Source organism: Cheilinus undulatus, linkage group 5 (genome assembly GCF_018320785.1).
Source record: "Cheilinus undulatus linkage group 5, ASM1832078v1, whole genome shotgun sequence".
NCBI classification, from domain to species: domain Eukaryota; kingdom Metazoa; phylum Chordata; class Actinopteri; order Labriformes; family Labridae; genus Cheilinus; species Cheilinus undulatus.
This window is the reverse complement of record NC_054869.1, coordinates 38,554,847-38,578,661: the sequence shown is the minus strand read 5'-3', so window position 1 is coordinate 38,578,661 and position 23,815 is coordinate 38,554,847. Positions and strand designations below refer to the sequence as shown.

Genomic DNA, 23,815 nt, shown 5'->3' with positions numbered 1-23,815 from the left:
CATCCAATTTTATTTAAGTAGTCCTTAGAGACGTCTTTGTGAACAAGCTTCAGTGCTCAGGCTTTTGTATGCTTTTTAGAATCAGGTTCAGACTAAAGAAATGTATCCTACCAGATGCTATCGGTGCTATCAGTTCACTGTTGTTTACATTCAGGTTAAAGAGCATTTTGACAGCAGGGCAGTCAAGGCTGCTCATAAGGGGGGGTAAAGGAAAGATCTTTCTGGGGCCCATGGAGGTGAGGATATCCTGGGCCATTTTTAAAATGAATCAGTGATAGACATATTTGATATTTACCCTGAATTATCACCACCCTATAAAAAAAAATTATTCTCAGTTCGGTTCAGTTTAGACGACTTTATTGATCCCCGAAAGGCAATTTTGTTTAGTTTACCCTGCCTTATTAAAACAATCTAAATAATTGGGGGAACAAAAACAAACAAATGCCAAACATTCACAGCAGCATATAAACAACCGCATTCACATGTCAGTGCCAACAGATCAGCAGGAAGAAACATGAGCACAGTAAATACAATAAATACAATGTCAAGATGCATTAGGAAGTAAGACACACCTGAGACTCAAATTTAGCATGGGCCACAAATCAATTTCAGTTTACCTCTCAGCATTTAGCTGATAGCTGAAGGGAAATGAGTTTGAGTATCTATTTGTTTTCCTTGGGGGTGCATGATAGCGCTGCCCAAAGGGCATGAGAGAAAAGTCAGAGGAGAGAATGTTGCCAGGGTGATCTGTTATTCCCCTGGCTTTCTGGACCACACGTTTCTTCCAGAGGGAGCTCAAGTCCTTCAGCCCGACTCCGATAATCTTGGAGCAGACTTTAACAATCTGGTTCACACCGTTTCTGTCCTTCACAGACAATCCATTAAACCAGCAAATGAAAGAAAATGTTAAAAGACTTTCAATGAAAGAATGATAAAAACAAGATAGGATGCCCTCAGAAACACAAAAAGAGCTCAGCTTCTGCAGAAAGTGAATTCTTTGTTGACCACGTTTAACTGTTGACTCTGAGTTCTGAACAAGCTTTAGTTCTGAGTCAAAGACAGTTCCAAGGTACTTGTAAGAGTCAACAATTTGTACATCTTCACCATGAATGATGTTAGCTTCAGGTGGAGGCCCATGGCCTGTCCTTCTGAAGTCAATAACCAGTTCTTTGGTGTTTTGGACATTAAGGTCAAGGAAATTGTCATCGCACCATATAACAAATGTCGGTAAAGCATCCCCATGGCCTGACTCAGAACCCTGAAGAAGAGACGGCAGAGCCGTATCATCTGAGAACTTAACCAGAAGGCTGCTCTCTTGGCTAGCCCTACAGCTGTCTGTGTACAAGATAAAAAGCAGGGGAGAAAGGACACAGCGCTGAGGAGAACCAATGTTTGACATTAAAAGCTTGGACATGTGACCATTCACTAAAACCTGCTGGACTCTGTTTGTTAAAAAAAATGTTAAGAGCAACAATAAAATCTGACCGGGCAATTTAAAATGAGAGGAGAGTCTCTCAATCAAAATATGAGGTTGCATTTTATTAAAAGCTGATGAAAAGTCAGCAAATAAAAGTCTGGCATGAGATATTGGCTTTTCAAGGTGCCTATAGAGTCTGTCTAAAATAAAAAGCTTGGCATCATCCACACTTTTCCCAACTTGATAGGCAAACTTTAGTGGATCAGGTTTGTCCTCAGTTAAGTTTTAAGATTTTTAACTGATTTTCAATTTTATTCCTATAGTTTTGCCTTCCTTATTTCCACCTTCACCTCCCTGGAGAAAGCCCTTATCTCTAGTGGGTCACCAGAATAGAAAACCCTTTTCTTTTTGTCGATAACTGATTTTAGTTCTTCTGTGACCCAAGGCTTATTATTTGGGCAAGTAAACACCTTTTTAGTAGGAATAACCAGATCCACACAAAAGGTAATGTAAGAGGATATTCTCTCTGTAAGTTCATTAGTATCCTCACAAGCATCATAAAAACTGCCAATCTGTACACTCAAAGCACACCTGAAGAGAGGAAATGCTTTCTGACAATGTTTTTACTGTCCTTTCCTCACATTCGAGGTGTTTAAAACAAGGTTTGTACACAGACATAAGAAAACACTGTTGTGATAAGAAGCACCAAAAGAAAGCATAGGCAGAGACTTGAATGCTCCACTGACTGAACCATAACAGAGATCAAGTGTAGTGCTCTTCCGTGTTGTTGCACAGGTAACATATTGTTCATAAGTTCTCAGAGTTTTATCAAGTTTGCAATGATTAAAATCCCCAAGGATAAATTTAGGTGCATCTGGGCATATTGAGTCCAGGTTGTGTGTGGCGTCAGCGATCAGCTGAGCAGCAGCTGATGCACTGGCTTACGGATGAATATACACTAGAGTGTAAAACAGCTGTTGAAATTTGTGAGGCAGGTAGAAGGGGCGGAGAGAAAGACAATAGCTCCACATCAGTCTTACATATCCTCTCCCTGACCACTATGGTTTTACAGTGCCTTTGGTTTACGTAGACACACACGACTCTTTCCGGCAGTGTTAATTTCGTCGACTAAAACTATGACTAAAAATGTTTGTCGACAGTCTTTTTTCCATGACAAAAACTGGACTAAAACTAACTAGAATAGATCTGTGATGACCAAAACTAGTTTTTGTCAAGATGACTAACACTAGACTAAAATGTAATTTAGTTTTCATTGGACGTTAAAAAAACGTGATATATCTTCCCTGTGGGTAAATCTGTCAAAAACCAATGCAGGTGCATCTATTCTGCCTCTTAGCTGTAGAAAGCAGGGACCCCAGGTTTGGCAGAGTGCAGAGAACACACTACCATGATTTGACCAAAATGGTTTGAGTTTTTATTGACTAAAACTGGACTAAAACTAAAAAGGATAGAAATGACTAAAATGTGACTAAAACTAAATTGCATTTCATTTAAAGACTAAAACTAAGACTAAAATTAAAAATACCTGCCAAATTAACACTGCGGTAGTCTCCAGTGACCGGTCCAGGTGAATAGGGTTTCCAAACCCACTTAGATCCAGGTCTGAGTCCGGGTCCGATTCGCTCAGTCATGTTTTCATGAACACAAGGAGAAAGTGTCCTTTATTTCCCATCGAACCTTGACGCTCGCCTCCAGTTTATCTGTTTTGTGCTGGATAGACTGCACGTTTGACAGCAGGACAGTGGGAAGAGGCGGTAGCTTACAATGGTTGTCATGCCGGAGATTCTTTAGTCTTTGGCAAATTCCACCTTTTCTTCCTTGTTTCCAAACACCCTTAGCAGGCTTACAAAGCTCCGTCGTTCTGTAGTAAAATTTGGCCTTTTTCAAACATAAACCTATTTTCTTAAAACATTTGGTAATGTTTACAACGTGGACAGGCAAATTGACTAAAATATTTTGAAGTTAATGGCAGACATACCCATGGTGTACACAAACAAACAAACATCAGGATAGCAGAGAATAAAATAGAAGGAACAAGAATAACTAAATAATCCTGAAAAGAGGCAAAAAAGTGGAAATTGGCAAATATTGAGTTAAAAGTGGCACAAATTGGAAGGTTACATGGTGAAAAGTGGTCACAGAGTGGTAAAAATAGGTAAAATGGCGACAGTTGGTTTAGAAAGGTGGCAAAGCTTGAAATGGGTGGAAAATGGTGAAAAACTGTTCAAAAGTGGCAATAATTGGCAAAAAGATGTTGACAGTGGGCAAAATTGGCAAAATTGGTTAGAAGTGGCAAACATCAGGATACAAATAAAACCTCAAGATAGCAGAGAATAAAGTAGAAGGAACTGAAACAACTTAAAGGGGAAAAAGTTGCAAAAAAGTTAGTAGAGTGGTTAAAGATAAGATAAGATAAGATATTCCTTTATTAGTCCCACAAGGGGAAATTCCAATTTACAGCAGCAAGAAGTAGTATACACAAAGCAGGCCATTGGTATCAGAAATATAATAGAAATAGAGGACAGGTAAAAAGTAGTATTACAAGAGCACAAATAAATACAGAAGTACAGAAAAATGGAATGTAGAAAACGTCAACTTGCAAATTATAAATAGTATTTACAAACAGTTATGTACAGGTTGTATATATTACAGATTGGGTGTGGTGGAGATATTCATATTTACCACTATATATACATATATGTACACATATACAAACATGTACAGATTATACGTATAAGTATTACTTATTGCACAGGTTATTTGGAGCAGTTTCTGTTGTGGAGTCTAACAGCTGCAGGGAGGAAAGACCTGCGATACCTCTCCTTTACACACTTTGGGTGTAGCATCCTGTCACTAATGGAGCTCCTCAGTGCAGTGAGTGTGTGTTCGAGGGGGTGGGAGTCTTTGTCCATCATGGAGGACAGCTTGGCTGCCATCCTCCTCTCCCCCACCTCCTCCACAGGTTTCAGAGGACATCCTAGGACAGAGCTGGCCTTCTTTATCAGTTTGTCTAGCCTCTTCCTGTCAGCCACTGTGATGCTGCTCCCCCAGCAGACCACGCCGTAGAAGATGGTTGAGGCCACAACAGAGTCATAGAAGGTCTTCAGGAGTGCCCCCCACACCCCAAAAGACCTTAGTCTCCTGAGCAGATAGAGTCTGCTCTGACCTTTTTTATAAAGTGCTGTGGTGTTATCAGTCCAGTCCAGTTTATGGTTCAGATGAACACCCAGGTACTGGGTAAAATTTGGCAAAAATGGGTTAAGAAAGGCATAAAAGGTTAAAATGTGTGGGAAATGGTGAAAAACTGTTAAGGTGGCAATAATTGGCAGAAGTATGTATCATTGAAATATGATCATATTAAGATTTGGGCAACAAAACAAATGTCTTAAAAATCTGGAGCCCCCCCAGTTTGAACGGGCATGACGCTCTCTGTTGGTCTAACATATTAACATGCATTTTAAAAGTCCAGCTTTTGTCAAACTAATACATAAACTTGACTCTTTTAACATCATGTAAGTACACTGATTTTTAATTGTCAGGTAGATGATGGTTTGGCATCTAGTCCTGTGTTTGTTTTTGGGATGAATTTTCCTGTTTTCTCTTCCTGTCTGTAACTGTACAGCACTTGTTGTACGGTTAAGTGCAAAAACTGCTCTTGCAAGTCAGCAATCTGTCCACTCTTACCGACTAATGAATTGTCTTGTCAACATGCAGGAGCGATGGCACGGTGATTCACTGTTTGGAAACCTTCCCGCATTATGACTAATACAAGCGAACTGTCAGACTGCGAAGAACGCTCAAATAGAAGGCTTTCTTTTATTTAATCCTGATGTAGTTCTGATGACAAGGCCACAAACACAGTAACACTCACTGCATGTGACTGAAGGATCGATATTTGAGTTCCCATTTGCTGTAGAAAAGTTTGATTCTATTCAGTAATACCTTTTTTTTGTGGAAGACAAACATTTTTACTCACTTTTGAAAATTTTGCACTTACTCAACAGTTGATGTGGACTGAAAATATTTCTCTTTTTGGCCTTTTTAAGCCATTACTCTCCAAATTTCACTCCTCTCAAGGATATCAGGTGGCCTTATTTCTGATTGTTTCAACACAAATGCTGCTGAAACATGTGAGGTTTGTGTTTTTAGTCCTCCATCTGTAGTCAAAGCTTTTGTCTCTCTTGCTTTTCCTTGTATTCTACACTTTAGACTTTGGCAGGAATGTTTGTAAAAGCAGATTTTTTGGTTCCTTCCTTTGTTTGAAGTTTGTGTCTCTTTATTTTCTGACTTAATCACAGCGTAGAGTCAGTTCTTCTCTTCTCTTTTCCTCTCATCTTTTTTTTATCTCTGTGATTGATGAGGAGTTTTCAGAAGTACAGAGGAAGCCCACAGAGAGGACAAACAATCTCCCACATATTGTTGCGGTGTCGAGTGTGATGAGGGAGATGAAGTAGCTATCAATACCTGTATTGATGACTACAGTGGAAGCCGGTGGAAATGTTCTGCTTCCTTATTGATCCGTGATCCATTATGAGCTGTTAGCAGACGGCCGGGTGAATGATGGGGAGCGGTGCATCCATCATAAGTTGACGCTCTTGCCGCTTGGCAGACTTTCACTTTGAGCTGTTTAGTTTGTCTGTTCTCCTCTTGTTTCTTTCTTTATGTGATCTTCCTTCTTTGTTTCTTTTCATCAAACACAAAACACTACAGACATGCCGCACAGATGGAGAAAGTATGTAGGTTTGGATATGACAGCACCTGTCTGCACACAATAGCTTTGAATGAAATCTTAAAAGCCTTGTTTGTTACATTTTTTGGCAAAGTAAGCTTCTCAATTACAAAGAGTCCAAAGAAAGGACACAGAAACATCTTTGAGATTTTTACATGACTGTCATTCTTGGATCCAGAAATGTGATTGAATATGATTAATCTTTGCAGGATAAAATGTTACTATAATTACTATGGAGTGCTTTCTCTGCTGAGATACTTAAATTCTTTGTCTCCTCTGTTTCTGTTTCCTTCTTCAGGTGACTGATCAGTCTGTGCGAGCCGTAGCAGAGAATTGTCCTGAGCTACAGTTTGTTGGTTTCATGGGATGCCCGGTGACCTCTAAGGGAGTCATCCATCTCACTGCGGTAAGTGTCAAACTATTCATTTGAATGTCAGTTGCTGTGTTTAAATGGACTACCGGTTATCAAAATAATAGCCTGCTCTGAATAAAAAGGCCTCACGTAAACACGTCAGTCAGAAGAGACTGGGCCAATCTGACCCATTCTGAGAAATATCTCATGCCAATCAGGAAGGGTGCTTTAAGCAATGGAAAATGTATTGTTTACAGTGCACAGTGTTGGTCTGTATTAAGCAACGAGAAATAGGTAAATCAGGTAAATATTTATTAAGTTACAGGCAAGAAAGTAGGAGATTGGAGGAGATGGTGGTTCGTGACAGAGGAAGGATGCTGCAGACTCTGACATTGTCAATGATGGCAGACAGTGCTTAAGAGTCTGATACTATGATGACAGGTTTTTCCTTTAATCAATAATATAAGTGGCAATATTCACAGTAATAATATATGAGTGGAAAACAATGAGCAAAAAGAACCTGAAGTATCATTATTACATGCAACTAGTTTGCACTTGTTTCACAGTGATTGCAGGATAAAGTGTCATCACCTCCCCCACTTGCCCTGAGTGAATTTGTCTAAAAACCACCTGCTGCCTTCTCAAGTCAACTCACCCTGACTTTTTGGAGAGATTTTATTCAGGGGCTGGCTGCAAACACAATGGATGAATTTGGTTAAAAAATTGAGCCATTTGTGTTCCCTGTGTTTAGCTCACCTAATAGTTAGAGGAAATTTTTGAGTTTTGTAGATGTGTCATTAGGTGGTCCCTGGAGATTGACTCGTAAGTTGACTTGTAAGAGTGTGTGTTTCGTTAAAGCTCCTGAGTCGGTCTAAGTTGGGGTTTCCACAGCAAATGCTGCAACCTGTGCCGTGAAAACCCCAATGAGTCAATTTTCAGTGGAGCCCTCTGACAGTGTGCATCAATCTGCAAGGAGCAGATCAATACAAACAGGAAGCAAGACATGGGAATCCACACAGTCTCTGGTCTATTTAATACAGCAGCAGGAGGGTCAGGGACTGAAAGCTTTATTCATTTGTGGCTGACACAAATTAATGTTGCACCACCTGACACGCAGATTGCACTATCCGACACACTGGTTAGAGCACCTGACACAGTGGTTGCACCACCTGAAGCCCTGGTTGCACCACCTGACATGCCAGTTGCGCCGCCTGACATGCTGATTGCACCACCTGACACAGTGGTTGCACCACCTGAAGTACTGGTTGCACCACCTGACATGCCAGTTGCACCCCTGGGCCCGCTAGTTGCACCACCTGACATGCTTATTGCACCACATGGCACGCTAGTTGCACCACATGGCACGCTAGTTGCACCACTTGACAGCTGATTGGACCACCTAACAGGCCGGTTGCACCACTTGAACTGCTAGTTGCACCACCTGGCACGCTAGTTGCACCACCTGACAGCTGATTGCACCACCTGACACACTAATTGCACCACCTGACATGCTGGTTGCACCACCTGACATTTGCAACTACCTTTGAATTGAACAGTCAAATACTCCACACATATTGTTACTTTTATTCTTGTTAGAAAGTGGATGCATATGGTTTTAAAATAAAATGAAGATTTTTTTTTTGGAAAATAATAATAATAAAAATAATAATGTCATATAATGACACTTTGAAAACTGGTTGTGCAACTTGACATTTGCAAGTAATTTTAAAGTAAACAGGCAAATACTTACAAACACATTGTTACTTTTGTTCTTGTTAGAAAGAGTTACGTTTAACTGCCCACCTGTGACTGAAGAGAAATGATTTTGTCTATATTTGGAAAAAAGGTACGAACCATTTTAATCTGCTATGAGTGTCAGCTGGAGTTAAATAAATGATGAATTATGCAATAATCTAATTTTACATAATTTCAATATAAAAATACTTTGATTATTGCTGCACAACCCTCACATTTAAGAACTTGAAAATTCAAGGAGAAGTTTTTTGATGATCTTACTAACTTTTTATTAATTCATTTTAGTAAAATGTGTTTATTTCAAAGATTTCAAACATATAAACATGCCAAAATATTCTGATTTTTATTTCTCATAATTATAATACAATTTTGAAACCATTTTTTTTAGTCAGTCATCTGTTCACTTACTTGGACGCCACAGCACTTGACAATTTCAAGATTTGAGATGATATGAAATGGATTATATTTTCAAATATACTGAAAATGTTTCAAACTAAGTAGGTTTTATAGAACAAATTGACATATGCCATGAACAGATTTTTTTTTTTTTCAAAAGTGGATAAAGTCATTGATGCAAGTACAGACTGCTGATTGTTCATCCCATCGCTGTATTTATCATCATTATGTCAAAACAGGAATTAAATGAACAGCAATTACCCTTTAATGTTGTTTTATTTGTTATCTTGGGGTCTATGATGTCTTAATCTGGCTGCTATGAGAAGAGATGAGCTAAGCTGGGTCTGCCCTGCTCCAGAAACAGATCCAGTGGGAGCAGGAGCATGTTTCAATTGGAGCAAAACTCTTCAGGCTGACACAACATAAACCATTTCTCTCTGTATGCTCAAAAATGTAGAGTTCTTGCTCTAGCATTGGCCATGCTGATAACTCCTAGTTTTCTTGTCTTTCTCTCAGCCTTATACTTTGTTCACTGGGTCCCTCTTTGTAAGATTTCAGTTGGACTGACATGTATTTTAAAAGTCCAGTTCTAGTCGGACTTCCAGAATAATTAACTTTTTAGTATCATGAAAACATACTGAGGCTCAGAAGATTTCCAGAACTTTTTAGGCAAATTTGTAAGGAATAGATTTTCGTTAACTGCTAAGTTTGAAGAAAAGTCAGCTCTGGCCATAGGGGTCACTAACAGAAGCCATCTAGCCACTGTTCCTGCAGCAGAGTTTGACTTTGGTTACTTTCTGTCTTCAGCTTCATTGTTTTTAAGTTATCACTTGTATCAGTAAATACCAACAGAAGTTCCAGTGTGACAAAGTTTTAGTCTAATCCGGTTACTGAAGTCGAGCTCTCAGTGTTGCTGCGGGCCATGAATCGTCCCCGGGGGGAATTAACTTTTAGAGAGTAAACCCTGGACCTCGCTGTGTGTTTTATCTAAGATTTAGTTTTGAACTTATTTCTTGTTAACTTTTAAATCTCATGAAAGCCTAATGAGATGAATCCTAATAATACGCTGCTGTTCTGACTACACCCTGCTGTTTGGATATTACCATGCTAATGAGCACGGCTGGCTGGTTTAAGATGTGCTATGCCATATAAACATGGACACACATGCGCTCACACCATGATTGCTCTGATTCAATTCACCAGAAAATACTCCAGCTCTCATTTATTTCCTTTTCCATCGTCACGTCCATCTAAAATGTGTGTGCTCTCATATGTGAGCATGTTTGGCACGTGTGTGTCTGGGTAATACAATTCGATTTGTGTTTGATGTACTCGGGTGTACTCACAAGTGTGAACGTCCCCTTGTGGGTTTGGAGCGTCCATTCCTCCTCAAATGCAATTACAGTTGTGTTAATAGGACTGAGACACCCGATGCAGCGCTGCATTATTAGATTAAACAGCAGATTAATTTGTGCTCATGGTTTTGGCCTCCTATCATCTCTGCAGCCTCCACTGACCTTGGCCGCTGTGTTGTAGACAGACAGTAATGAAGGCAGCCAGTCATAACAGAATTAGCATACCTGGAGGTGGACACACACACATTCGTCCACATACACCCACAGTCTAGCCCACCTCATTATTATTTATTACAGTATTAGACAAGGTGAAGTTTTAGGAGTTCAGATGAGCCGGTTCATTATTCTGATCATATTTATGCTTCTTTAGAGCCACCTGGGAGGACCTTCGTTAGATTTGCACCTTTCACCGATTATTTGGCCTTTCATAAGGCAGAGATGTAAATAGAAATACTTTTTTATCTTAAACAATCTTGACACAACATCACAGAGGTCACATTTAGAGAGGCTGTTGAACTAGACGGCATTATATTCAAAAGTGTTCCATTAATCCACCCTCTCATTTGTGTGAAAGGCCAAACAATTAATAAAACTCAATTTTATATAACCAATGTTATGTGGGCAGCATGAAGGACCTGCATTTTGAACTGGTTATTGACTCCACTCCATCTTTCTCCAAGTACAGAACACAGAGAAGCTCAACGACCCTGTAAAGTGAACTCCAAAGTATTTTGTCTTAACACTCTAGATATGTTTAGAAAGTTTTTCAACTTTTTCCTGGCTTGGTTTAATGTGAGAGGGGCCAATATGTGGGCTCATGATGTCTTGAGCCCACAGTGGGGAATGAACCAGCCCCTCCAACACTACAATATAAAATCACAGAGCAATTCATCACTACAGTCTGTTATTAGTTGATGTCACTGCTTTTATTGAAAGATAACAGTCACTTAAATGCTGTTTTTGTGTTCATTGTGAGGTAAATTTGCCAAATCTATCAGCCACAGTGGTCTATGGATCATTTAAAGCATCATTTTACCTGTATTCAAGTAAATTTTAACCCACATACTCAGCTCTGCTGCTCATCCCACATATGCATGTTCCTACAAATGTGGCACCATTTAAAAGGGAAATAACCAGGCTTTCTAATGGTATAAGATTTGTTGAAGGATTGTTACAACAAATAAATAATCAACCAAACACAAATTTACGTAATTTTTGTACTAAGTTCTAAATTATCCGCCTCGTTTCGTGCTGGCTAATTTGATATGTGAATCAGTGTTAATTTGTTGGCTAATTATTTTCATTATAGTTTTCGTTAATAGCCTTTTTCCCCCCGACGAAAACGAGACGGTAACTAATAAAAACAAGTGCACATGGACAAAAACTAAAACGAAATTAATTGACACTTAAGTCAACAAATAAAAACGAGACGGAAATGTTTGACAGAGACTTTATCCAATCAGACCTAATTTCGTCATGTAGAAAGTAGGGGCAAGTTAGGCATATATCCAATCACAGCTACTTTGGCTGTGTGGAAAGGTGGGATGAGATACGAGGGAGATCCAGTCACAACTGCTTTTGCTGCGTGGTGGCAAGGTAAGTTGAGAAGAGGTCCAATCAGTCAATTAAATTTACTGTAAATCTCGTTGACTGAAATGTTTGGAAGTTTTGTCACCTAAAACTAGACTAAAACTAAAACAATCTAGGTGACTGAATTATGACTAAAACTAAAAGATATTTTTGGCAAAAGACTATAACTAAAACTAAATAAAAAAGTGCTGTCAAAATTAACACTGATGTGAACTTAGCTGCTTAGCCATCTAACAGCGATCATCCGTGATTTACAGTGTATTGTCATGCCATTATTGACATAAAATCTTTCATAAACTTTTCAGTTACAAAACTGAAACTTGCATTTTTTAGGCTGATTGCATGTAGGAACACATGATACAAATTTTTCAATTTTATAAATTAATGATGATGGCAGACACAGAAATCAAACATGCTAGCCTTCCTGCCATGAGGAGTCCCAGATGCGGCCTTGAACGTTGCTCATTATGAAATATGACTCAGGACAAACTGATGAATTTTCTTGAGCATTTTTCAGGATGTGTAGTCTGACCTTGGCATAAGTGATCATCTTCAGACATATAAAGTAAGGTAGTAGTCTTTGGTGCTGACCAGTTAAATTTGCATTTAGATTGTTTTTTTTTTTTTGCATAATTCATGTAAAGTGATGTCTTACACTGAAGGTAGACTCTTAATCAGATCTAACCAAGTTCCTGAAACTATTCCTAAGATAGTTTCTCTTAATGATATTGATTATTATTGATAGTAATAAGGCTAACATTTTGACTGGTCCTTCTGATTAACAGTCATATCAAACCTCTCTTAGTTCCTGTCTCTTCAGTTGTCATTTCTGTGAGTCATCTTGTTCCCTCTCTCTCTCCCTCTGTCTCTCTATAATCTGTGACAGTAATTATCTCGTTTAGCAGTTGATTCCTCCTCTCTTTCATTCCCACTCGGTCCCATCCAGCCCCGATTGAAAATCATATTCTGGCGTTTAGAACCGTTGCATTTCTGATGACTCTATGGACCCGCATGCCATTCCCGGACTGCAGTGCTCTCTTGTTCGATTATATCGCACTCCCTCCCACCTCTGCCTTTCCCCGTCGCTCTATCTCTCTCTGTGATAATCCTCCAAACCTCCCCACTTCCTATCAAACTATTTAAAAAATGAAGAAAATCCATTACTTTTATTAACTTCTCTCACACTCATTTCAGATTGATGTATTTTTTTAGACCGACTTCTCACAAATTAGGGTGCGAGGAAATCAATTGGAATCGTATTTTCTTAATCAACTGAGCAGGAGGTTTAAATGGGCCACCCATGGTGCAGAGCTCAATGCTGATGGTCTGTGGAGTGGCTGTAAAGCTGCTGCATTTATGCTCCTCTTAATGGTTTTTCAGTGTTTCAGTCCTTCGGGAGCCGTGTGGTTCCTCTCTGATCTGCCACACAACTCAATATTTATGCCCAGGCACAGTTTGAAAAATCATCATCTTGTTAGAGACTTAAATGCAAAATCAAGATCTCTCCAGGCGGAGAGGACAGAAAGCTTGACAACAAGCTTTTTAGCAACTCCCTTACCTGTTTGAATGAAAAAAGAATACTCCTTAAGTTTCTGCTTCTCATTGGTTTTGTATTTAATAGTTTTATTGATGAAGCTAGTCATATCCCAAGGCTTTGTTATGGATTCAAAGCATCATGGGAAAGAGAGCTTTGTGGGTGTCCCAGAGCTCCCTCATTTGAGAACTTTTACACTCTCTGTGTGAACTTTGGTGGTATTAATCATGCTCCTAATTCAGTTTCAGCAGGTTTAACCTTTAGTCGAACCTGTGACAAGGCACAGAGGCGGAAGAGAACTAAGTGTCCAACTCAAGGCCCGGGGGCCATATCCAGCCCGTGGATCGATTATATTCGGCCTGCAAGACCATATCATATTTGTATAGTAACTGGCTCACCAGTATGAGGTCTGCAGATTTCCTCCAGTGTAAGTTGTTAAGCTATAAAATCCTGAACAAGTAAAGAATAAGAAGTAAATTCAAGAATAGGGGGAAATAAATATATTTGTGATATTATTTCATATTATATTTTATTTATAGATATTTTGCATCTCAAGATTATGAGTCAAACTTATGATTTTGACTTTTCATTTCATACTTTAAGTCATATTTTGACCTTTTCAACTCCTTACATTGGCTTTTTAATTCCATATTATGACTTTGAAACTCGTGATTTAACATTTTATCTCATATTTTGGCATTTTAAATTAATAATTTTTACTTTTTATATTATTTTTTGACATTTTAGACTGCCAATTTTAAATTTAATCATATTTTTTTAACCTTTTAAGTCATCATTTTGAATTCTAGCTCATATTTTGACATTTTCAATTCATAATTTTGCCTTATTAATCACATAATTTAACCTATAAAACTCACAATTTAAAATTTTAAGTCATATTTTGACTTTTAAACTCACGATTTCAAATTTGATCTTATATTTTGACCTTTCAAACTTATGATGTTAACTTTCTCCTCATTTATTTGCTCTTCTCTAAAAACATTGTTTTTCTATTTTAATATTGTGTTCTGATCTTTTGAACTGATTCATTTAATAATTTTTGTCTGAGATTTGAGCCTTTAAACTTATCATTTTTACCTTTGTGAATCTCCAAATGATTTATCATCAGTGCTGTTTTTTTCTTTTTTCAAATTTTATTGCTGGTGAAAATGAGGTTGACAGTTATGGTTCGATGTTGACCCTGTTAGGCTCTCAGGTTAGGCCTAAATCCAGAATCCGGCCCCTGCAGTGATTGAGTTGGACACCCCTGTTCTAACATCTTGAGGATAGCTCCTACTTGTAGACTTTGTGTCTGTGCGAGGACTAACAAGTGTGGGGGTTGTAGTGGAGGGAATGTGGGACTTACACCCAGGACCCTTATAAAGCCTATAATCATGCGATTCTATCATTTATAGAAATAAATTTGTAGGTGTTGGTTTGGATTTGTTTTCCTCCAATTCATACTGTCACTGTAAAAGTAAGATTAGCTGATAGACTGATCATGATTTTAAGTCTTTCTTAACTCTGGAAAAAAAAAAACAATAATAATAGTAGAAAGCCTATGTTTCTCATCTCTGTACACCAGTTAGACTTTTGCACTTATCCATGGCGTGGGATATCTCACATTCATTCATTCCACTGTTTTGGGAAGGGTAGCGTCTTTCAAAAGGGGGACTGGACGAATGATCTGCTGGTCATATTCATCACAGGCCGATCAGATTTACAAAACATATGATGTAGTAGGCATGCTCTGTCATTGAGGAATGAACTATCAAGCTTGACAGGCAGCAAGCATCATCAGTTACCAGTCCTTCATTATCAGTGGAGCCAGTTGGTTAATCAAACTCCAGCTAAAGCCAGTCAGCAGAAGAGTAAAATCATCTTTCAGTTCAGTCCTTTGCTTTTCTTTTAATTTAGAAATATAGTCCAGTTCTGAAAAACTGCTGCTTTAACAAGTCCATGCTCAATCTCTTCAATGGCCACCATTGTTTACAAGCTTGCAGTTACTTCAACTAAACCACAACTGTACTATGGCCTTTTAGTCTTCAAATGAAGCTGATTGGTCGGGCTGTTTTCTGACCGTTATCAGCTTGAAGCTCTGCAAAATGGATCTGACTGATGATGGACATGGAGTCTCCATCTGCTTTACAAGGTTTTATATGTATCTCAAATATCATTTAAAAGGCAACAACATGCACACACTACTGTAAAATCTAGACTGTGGAATTTGCAGGTTTAAAGGCACGTTTATTTTTGAGGAAAAAGGTCAAACAGTATATAGGTCGCAGTCATTTTTTTAATGATAAACTAACATTTGAAGTGCACCTTTAACACCAAACTTTACAACAGTGGTTCTTGACTGGTCCAGCCTCAGTACCCAGCCGTCTGCCTTACAACGAATCACAACCCATGTTTCCAAAAACACTTCACCAACACATGTTTAGTTAACTGAATATGTTGTAGTTTGGAGCATGATTGTAGAAAAAACATGATATGAAAAAGAGAAGGGACAAAACTGACAAATTTTATACCCTTTTTCCTCATTATTATGTGTACATTTTTGCCAATTTTCCAGAGATCTTGAGAAATTGCTTCATTCTTATGGGAAAAAACACCTTACCATTGCAAAAAAGGAGATCAATTGTTTGTATTGATTGAACAATTAAATTTACCTAATTTCACAGTAACACAGGGTAAGATAAAAAGTTTTTTTTTTTTTTTTTTTTTTTACAGACACCCAGTCGCGACCCACTGAAAACTGCTTTATGACCCACTTTTGGGTCCCGTCCCACTAGTTGAGAACCCTTGCTTTGCAGTACATAGTTTGATAATGTGTTATTGTTTTAATTAAACTGAAATAGCAATTTGAACACAAATATAGGTATTTAGAGGTAGTCTTGATACATATTTAAATATCTGTTTAAGGCAGCACAAATCAAAGCTGTATGCACCAGTCCTGAAGGAATAACATTTGGACTACCTTTTTTTTATAGCACTAATGAGTCACTTTAGTTATGGAGGGGTGGTTAGAACAATAACACCGTTCAGGCTGAGCCTGTGGTGGAGGGGCCTGTTGTGTAATCTTTCCATGGGGCCCAGAAACAAAGGCGTGTATTTGAAAAACAATGCATCACAATATTTTTTGCACACTCACTGCTAAACGTTGAAAAAAAAAAAAGTTAGTCCCCAGCAGACTTATTTTTATTCTGTTTGAACAGTTTTTGATTCTGTTTCTGTCTCTTTTCTCCATCCAGTCTTTATTCAGTTGTTGACACTCACTGTAGGCATCTTTGTTTTCTAATCTATTCTTATTGTGTGTTTATTTGCATTCTAAGCTACATAGATTTATTAAAATCCCTGTAAATAGTTGGATAAGCTGTGGCCACCCAGCACTGGAGGCATTAAGAAGAAGTTGTCTGGTGCTTCTTCACCAGCACATTTTGAGCCAAAAGACTGATTGTTTCTGCATCTATGTTTCTGCAATGTAGGTTTTTCCTTTGCACTTATTTATGGCTTTTCTGAACAATTTGATGATGTTTTCCACTGTTTTCTGATATTTTCACACTCCTGTTCGCTGAGGAAAACCTTGTGTGGTTGAAACTAGTCCACATTCTGCTCATGTTAGATTTTTATATTGACAAATTCTCTAATAAGTATTGTTTTTATAACGTGATCCTTGTTTTATTTCCGACTTTTTCTCCTTTTTTTGTCTTGTTTTTATTTTTTGTATTGTATTTGTGTATGGAAAAACATCCAGTGTGCAACAGTAATTTCAGAATTTCATCATTGCTTCAACATTTCAGTTTACTTTACACCAAAAGTCTATCTGACATGCAAAGATAGATTTGATAGATTTGCTTTAATGAAGTTGGGGAACTTTCAACTTAGATGTTGCAGATGTTGATTGGTGCAGAAAGAAAAATATGAGACCCAAACTCAAATGAATTTGTATAAAATGAGAACTATTAAATGTGAGAAGAAGAAGACAAATCAACTCTTCTGCCACGCTTTAAGATATCTGACCCAGAAGGTAAAATTTACTGAGTCTACTTTGCCCAATGCTTTCTTTGCTTTTGGACTTTGAGAGTGAATAAACATGTTTTGATATCATATACTGTGTACTTCAAATATTATTTTAGTTCATTCATCAGGAGTGGGTGGCTTTGATTGTTGCCACTTCCTGTTCCAGCCTTTACTTTTTTGCCAAAATCATGGGCTGCTTTCTTTCTTCCCCTCACACACACTCTCCCGTCTCGCCGTCTTCCTGTCAGGCGTTTGCTCTTTTCTTCTGGTAGTGATTAAGTCCAAGGTCGGCTCTATCACAGAGCCTGTGTTTGAGAGCGGCTCTGGGTGCCAGAGAGCCTTCATTCCCCCCACAGCCTTAGATGTCCCACTGATGGCTTCCCCTTTTCCCTGTCATGCCCTACCCACAATGCCCCTCCTCATACATCAGACCTATCACTGCCCCAAAGACACTGAGGGCCTCAGAAAGCCTTTTTTGTGTGTGAACGTTCCCACCCTCGAGAGAAAGAGGGACGAGGCCAGAGACATAACAAATGGAGAGAGCGTTGAAGAATGTGTCTGAGATGAAAAGAGGTATATTTGGAGTCTGTAATAGCTGAGTGTCGTCCCTCTGATGTACTCGACCGGGATGTCTCTGGTCTTAATTTTAGGCTGTGAGGATTAAGTCAGCCGTGCTGCTCCGGTGGCTTTGTTGTTCTTCTCTGGAGAAAAAGTTAGGACCTCATGACAAATGCTGGCTAAATTTGACAGAATTGGACCACAGGCGATAGCTCATTCTTTTAGTGTGTTTATGAGCAAATAAAACAGGCTGTTTATGACAGGGAGGCTTTTTAATGTCATAACTAGAATCACATGTTCTATCTTTTATGGTGGCTTAGTGGAGCAGCAGTGGAAAGTAGCACTGATTTATTTAGTACGTGTTACAGACGTAAGTCATAAAAACATTTACACGAACACAAAGATATAGATACAGATATAATACTTGTAAAAAAGATACGGCTCCACCTGAGCTATGCAAATGACTTTTTGCCAAATAAAAGACACAATAAACAACATAAAAACAGGTTACCACAACACCTGTCTGTCTCATCTCTATTATTTATATTTGAAAACAGCAGTTTACATACTCTGTATTAAAAGACACATAACCTATTTTTTTCTCACTGACATTAAATCAGATAAAAAATGTCCTTTTTTAGGTCAGTTAGGATTACCAAAACTATTTCTATTTGCTAATTGCGAGAATAATGAGAGAGAGAGAACTACTTTCTTCATAGTCAGAAGTTTACATATAGTAAGATTACTATGCCTTTAAACAATTTGGGAAAAGCCAGATAATGTATCATGGCTTTGGAAGCTTCTGATAGGTCAATTGACACTTGGGCTGGGCAATTAATCGAAAATTAGATTAAATCACAATATGGCCTGCTGCAATTTTAAAATTGCAAAAGGTGCAATATTTCTTTGACCTGAAATTTCCGTCAAATTATTAGTTTTAAACTTTTTTTGCAACAGAGATGTTATGCATGACATATCATGCAATCATTCAAGTGCCATTTTTTTGGAATAGTCTAAAAAAATCCTACCTTATTCATTTTTGTACTTTTTTCTCATTAAATCTAAGAATGACAAAAACTCTTCAATACAACAATTCATATCCAATTTAAAATACAAGTCAATGTCATCAGATTTAGACACTTGTAGAGAATTTTTCAGCCCCTGTTTAGGAATAAAAGGAAGTTAAGGAATAATCACATAGCAAATCACTATTGCAATATTGGGGGGAAAAGATGCAATTAGATTATTTTCCAAAATAAACCATTTAGGTTTATTAGAGGCACACTTGTGGATTATTTTAAGGTACACCTTAAACACTCTGCTTCCTTGTGTGACATCAAAGAAATAAATCCACCAAGATATCAGGAAGAAAATTGTGGACCTCTACAAGGCTGTTTCATCCTTGAGTACAAATTCCAGTTGCCTGACAGTTCCAAGTTCATCTGTTTAATGTATGATATAAACACCATGGGCATGTCCAGTCATCATCCATCATCAGGCAGTAACCTGCCTGCAGGATCCAGAAGAACAAGGTTTCAAGTACTCAGAGACATGGCGAAGAAAACTTGAGCCCACTGATTAAGATTTCTTAAAGGTTTATGGAAGATGAAATTAGGGTGACTCTTGATGGACCGGGGCCCATGGTTGGATCCTAATAGAAACAAGGCATCACTTTAAGTTAGGTGCCAGCAAGGTGGAGGAAGGGTTTTAGTGTGGGCTGGTATCTTTTGGGGTGAGCTGGTTGGACCTTTTTGGGTTGAAAATGGACCAAAAATCAACAACCAAACTTACTGCAAAGTTCCTGGAAGATATTTTTTCAAGCAGTGGTACGGGAAGAAGTCTGCAGCATTCAAGAAAACCATGATGATAGTCATGCAGGGCAATGCTCCATCACATGCATCCAAGTACTCCACTGCTTTAGCCAGCAAAGGCCTCAGAGGTGATCAAATTACAACCTGGCCTCCCTCCTCGCCTGACTTCAATCCCACTGAGAACTTGTGAGCCCTTCTCAAATGTGAGATTTACAGTCAGGATTTGGGAGGCTGTGTTCAGTAGAAATTGACCATGAACAGATCAAAAAGCATACTGGCTCCATGAATGGAAGGCTAAAGAAGGGTGGCTACACTGGCCACTGAATACTTTTGAAAGGCCAGAATCATTAAGTGATGATCACTTTGAGTTACTTATTTGTTATCTTTGCTTCAAAAGTGATAATAAAAGAATGAGTTGAAAAATATGATTTTTTAGATAATAATTCTGCACATTAATACTTGCATAATAATTGTGCACAGCTATTCCTTTGGGATTGATCTGACTCATTTTGCTTTGTTAAGCATTTGGCTTTGAGGCTCAGAAATATTTTGAATCAACCCTATGCAATTTATGTTTTCATGAATAAAATGTATCCCGATGAATAGTTTGCCTACGGTTGTGCATGCAGTGTGTAACTTGTCTCGCAACGGCATCTACATGCAAGTGACAGTATAGTTTGCTCTGAGACACTGTATTCTACCACCAACTCTTGCTTCTCAAATTCACAGTTTCTCTGTAAACAACAGGGAGACATAAAAAAGAAAGTTTTGTTTCAAGCTGACAGATACAGTAGAATTCATCAAAAGTTGCCTCTCATTCCCAGAGGCTATATTGTCATCAGACAATAACCAGTGCAGCCTAGTATCTTTTATTTTACAATCCACAGACTGTAAGAATACAGGCAACGTGTCCGAACTGAAAAAAAATAAAATCATGGCAGATTATGGCACTGGATAGTTTAGGAGCTATGTCCCTTATCTCACCTGCAGACGCTGTCGTCCTCAAAGCAGGTGACCTGGATTGACTCCCACCCTCAACACTTGGGGCTTCATTTGCCGCTCTCTCTCCTTAATCCGACTCCATCCTCTTCTACAATAGATGCACAAAAGCCCCAACAATAAGAAGAAAAATCATGCTAGAAATATTTCCTCACAGCTTTGATTCCAAGAGTTAAAATTTAGCAGTCAAACAGTGTTGATTTGTTTAATTTATCCTTTTTTGTCTTAAGTCCAGGTTGGAAGTATCTGAAGTGGTGAAACACAAAAGGTTCAGATTCAGGTCTTCACCCCGCTGTCACTGTCACTCCCTCCACTTCACTGCCGCCCCCCCCATGCAGGATGAGTGGTGTCTGGCTTTGCGGTAGTCTGCGAGCCCCCTTATCTCCTCCTCTGACTGGAGCACAGAAAATACATAATCACAGTGCCCTGTGTCAAACTGATAACCCCCAACACAAACTGGAGTGTGCATTTGTGTACTTTATGTCTTGTGTACATATATGTGTGTGTGTGTGTGCTTGAACATGCGTGTTGTGGAGAGGATAAAGAAGGAAAAAACGAAGGAGTCGAGGGGATTTGGGGGAAGAAAGGTAATGGGGTTGTGGGGGTCGCAGAATGAGTCTAAATTGTAATAATAATTTTCCTCAGTGCTGTACTGGGGAGATTTGGGGATTTATGAATATAATGAGCAGAGAGGAGCCTACGGATGATGTGTGTCTCGTGCACAAGTAATTGAAGAATAATTCATTTGGCTGGGAGACTTTTAACCCACAGACAGACACAGATGGAGAGGTTTTTTGACCTCTGGCGGGGGGGAGGGTATCATGTCTTCGTGTCTCATTATTGGCCCAACCAGTGTCACTGTGTCGCCACTCTCATCCGGCGCTGTCACATTGGCTTCGTGCATCCGTGTGCACGTGCCTTTACGTGGTCATTTGGCTTAGCGCGGCGAAGAGAAACCGGCGCTCTCTATCTCCTCGAGCCTTTCCTTGCCACTGAGTTTGTTATCAACACCAACACATGCAGGATTAGCGACCGACGGAGGGATAGTGAGAGAAAAAGGCGGGTAGGACAGGAAAAATAAGTGATAGACAGTAGATGGGCAGGAGACAGATAAAGAGAGAAGTTACCACACATATTGGCACATACACAGGATCAGCTCACCGGTCCATGACTGATGGAGACAATGTATTTGTGATACTGGACCCATGGCCTTTCCAGTATTTGCCTCAGTCCCCCATTTTCAAATATTCATATCGCTCCGTCTGCTTCTGTGTGTATTTATGTGGGTGTTGGTCCAGAGTGGGGGGTTTGCGTGTGATTTAGGCTTGCCGCAGTGGGATTGTCTCGACACAGCTTTCTCCTGTCTGACTGAACTGTCTGGATGCTCCGATATCAAAAAAAAAAAAAAAAGTAAAGCGTGTATGCATGAGTGCGCTCTTGTTTTCACCTAGTGACACGGTTGCCATTCGTCCCACCTTTCCACCCCTCGTCTCACCCTGTCTCACACCGTCTCCAACACATGCGGACAGCGGAGCAAAACGTGTCAGGGCCGCACAATGCCACCTCAACAACACCCTGTGACTTTCACTTTTGCCTCAAGACTTTTATTACTTCAAAGTAAACTTCTACCTGCTCTGATTTTGTGATTTAAGTTTCACATCTTTGAGAACATTTCCCACTTTAAAGGCTTTTAGTTTGATCAAAAATCCTACTTTTTCCTAGAAGGGATATGCATGTTTTTCTTGGTGATCTACATGTAGCAGCTATTATTCACTGTATGAACCCACATACTAAATCTTGAAGTGGTTATAAATTAACTGCAGTCGTGAAATAGCAGCTCATACTTTCCAAACCCAACATGTTCGCTGTTTGTGACTTAAACAATGCTCGCTCTGTGCGTGCTTTTTAAATGCCATGGAGCTGCCTGTCAGCTAGGAGTTTGATGGACAGTAACAGCCTTGAGCTCATGCTGGCGTTCAGACCGATGACATCATTTCCTCTGCATGGGGCCAGGCCCCCACATCCTACCTGGCTTCATGATGCCTGACGTTGTGTAAATAGATTGAGTAATAGCACAGGTAGTTATAGCTTGGTCTTCTGGCAGACTGTGCTCAGGTACGCTGTGTATCAGAGTGTGATGAACATTAATGTCATAAAGCATCAAATCGACCCCTCCAGTTGTTGAACTCCAGATTTGCTTTGCTGAAGGATAACAAAACTTTAAAACCAGCTAGTTATTCCTCATTTTATTTAAAGTGGTGTTTTGTTTTTGACCCTCTCACTTAGGCTTTTATTTTCACTCTTAGAGAAGGTTATGAAGTAGAAGGGAGGCATGTGGTCTGAATTTAACAGCCTCTTTAACACAGAAATCTGTTGCTTCACTGTCTTTGTCTCAGGCTAGCAATTTTATTTTATTTCTATAGGGTCCATGTACAATATTAAACATAAATGTTGCCATTTGGCTTAAAGCTAAATTACATCTGTGGTCCCTAGGCAGTACTGTTTGTCTCCAGCTCTTGTATAAGTAATTGCTTTTCTCTTATCTTTGGGTTTTATGTTTAAACTGATTAGGGCTTGGCCTATAAACTGAGATTCAAACCCTCCTCTGTGACTCTGTAGACATTCATTTAAATCTTAAATTTTCCGCTCTGTCGGCTTAGCACCCCAAATCAAACGTTTACAGATGCAAATACAATTTTGGAATTGTTTGATGAGGGTTAAGAATTAGTTAGGCATCTTTAATTTCCTGAAAACCTTGGAATTGAAGGTTAAAAAACAGGAAGTTATCTTGCATTTTTAATAACTAAAAGAAGAGCTTCAAGATGCTATTTATTCTTAATTTTCCACGTCTGACTACTTAATGAAACATTCTGCCAGTCTCCAGTAGTGTAACTCAGAAGACCAAAGCCTCCTCTAAATCACTTCTTAAATGAATTCAAATAGCTAAACAGTTAAGATAAGTGGCTTTCAACTGGTGGGTCCCACAGAGTGGGTCACAAAGTATCACAGTGTCTTAGAGGAGAAGCAGAATGTCTTCAATATACGCAAGGCCTGAGATGATGTATGTCCATACATTTAACTTCACTTATTTTGCCGTCATAATTAGATTCTGGTTGTTTAATTGAGATCTCAATTTATTTATCTCCTTCACATGGTAAACCAAAGTCATTTTTCTAACACAATGAGTTAACTTCTCAAAATCTGTAGAAAATGACCAAAATTCATGTTTTCCAATAAGATGTCTGCATGCCTATCCTATATATTATATATTGTCC

The 23,815-nt window shown here is 38.9% G+C and overlaps 1 protein-coding gene across 2 annotated transcripts in view; it reads left to right on the top strand.

Annotated features, from left to right (window-relative positions):
- The window catches only part of fbxl17 (F-box and leucine-rich repeat protein 17), a 416,200-nt gene that overhangs the window by 131,417 nt on the left and 260,968 nt on the right, over positions 1 to 23,815 (top strand). For both annotated transcript variants that reach the window (XM_041786742.1, XM_041786743.1), the window contains exon 7: positions 6,466 to 6,573. In XM_041786742.1, coding sequence (XP_041642676.1) covers positions 6,466 to 6,573 — 108 coding nt within the window. The remainder of the gene's footprint in view (positions 1 to 6,465; positions 6,574 to 23,815) is intronic.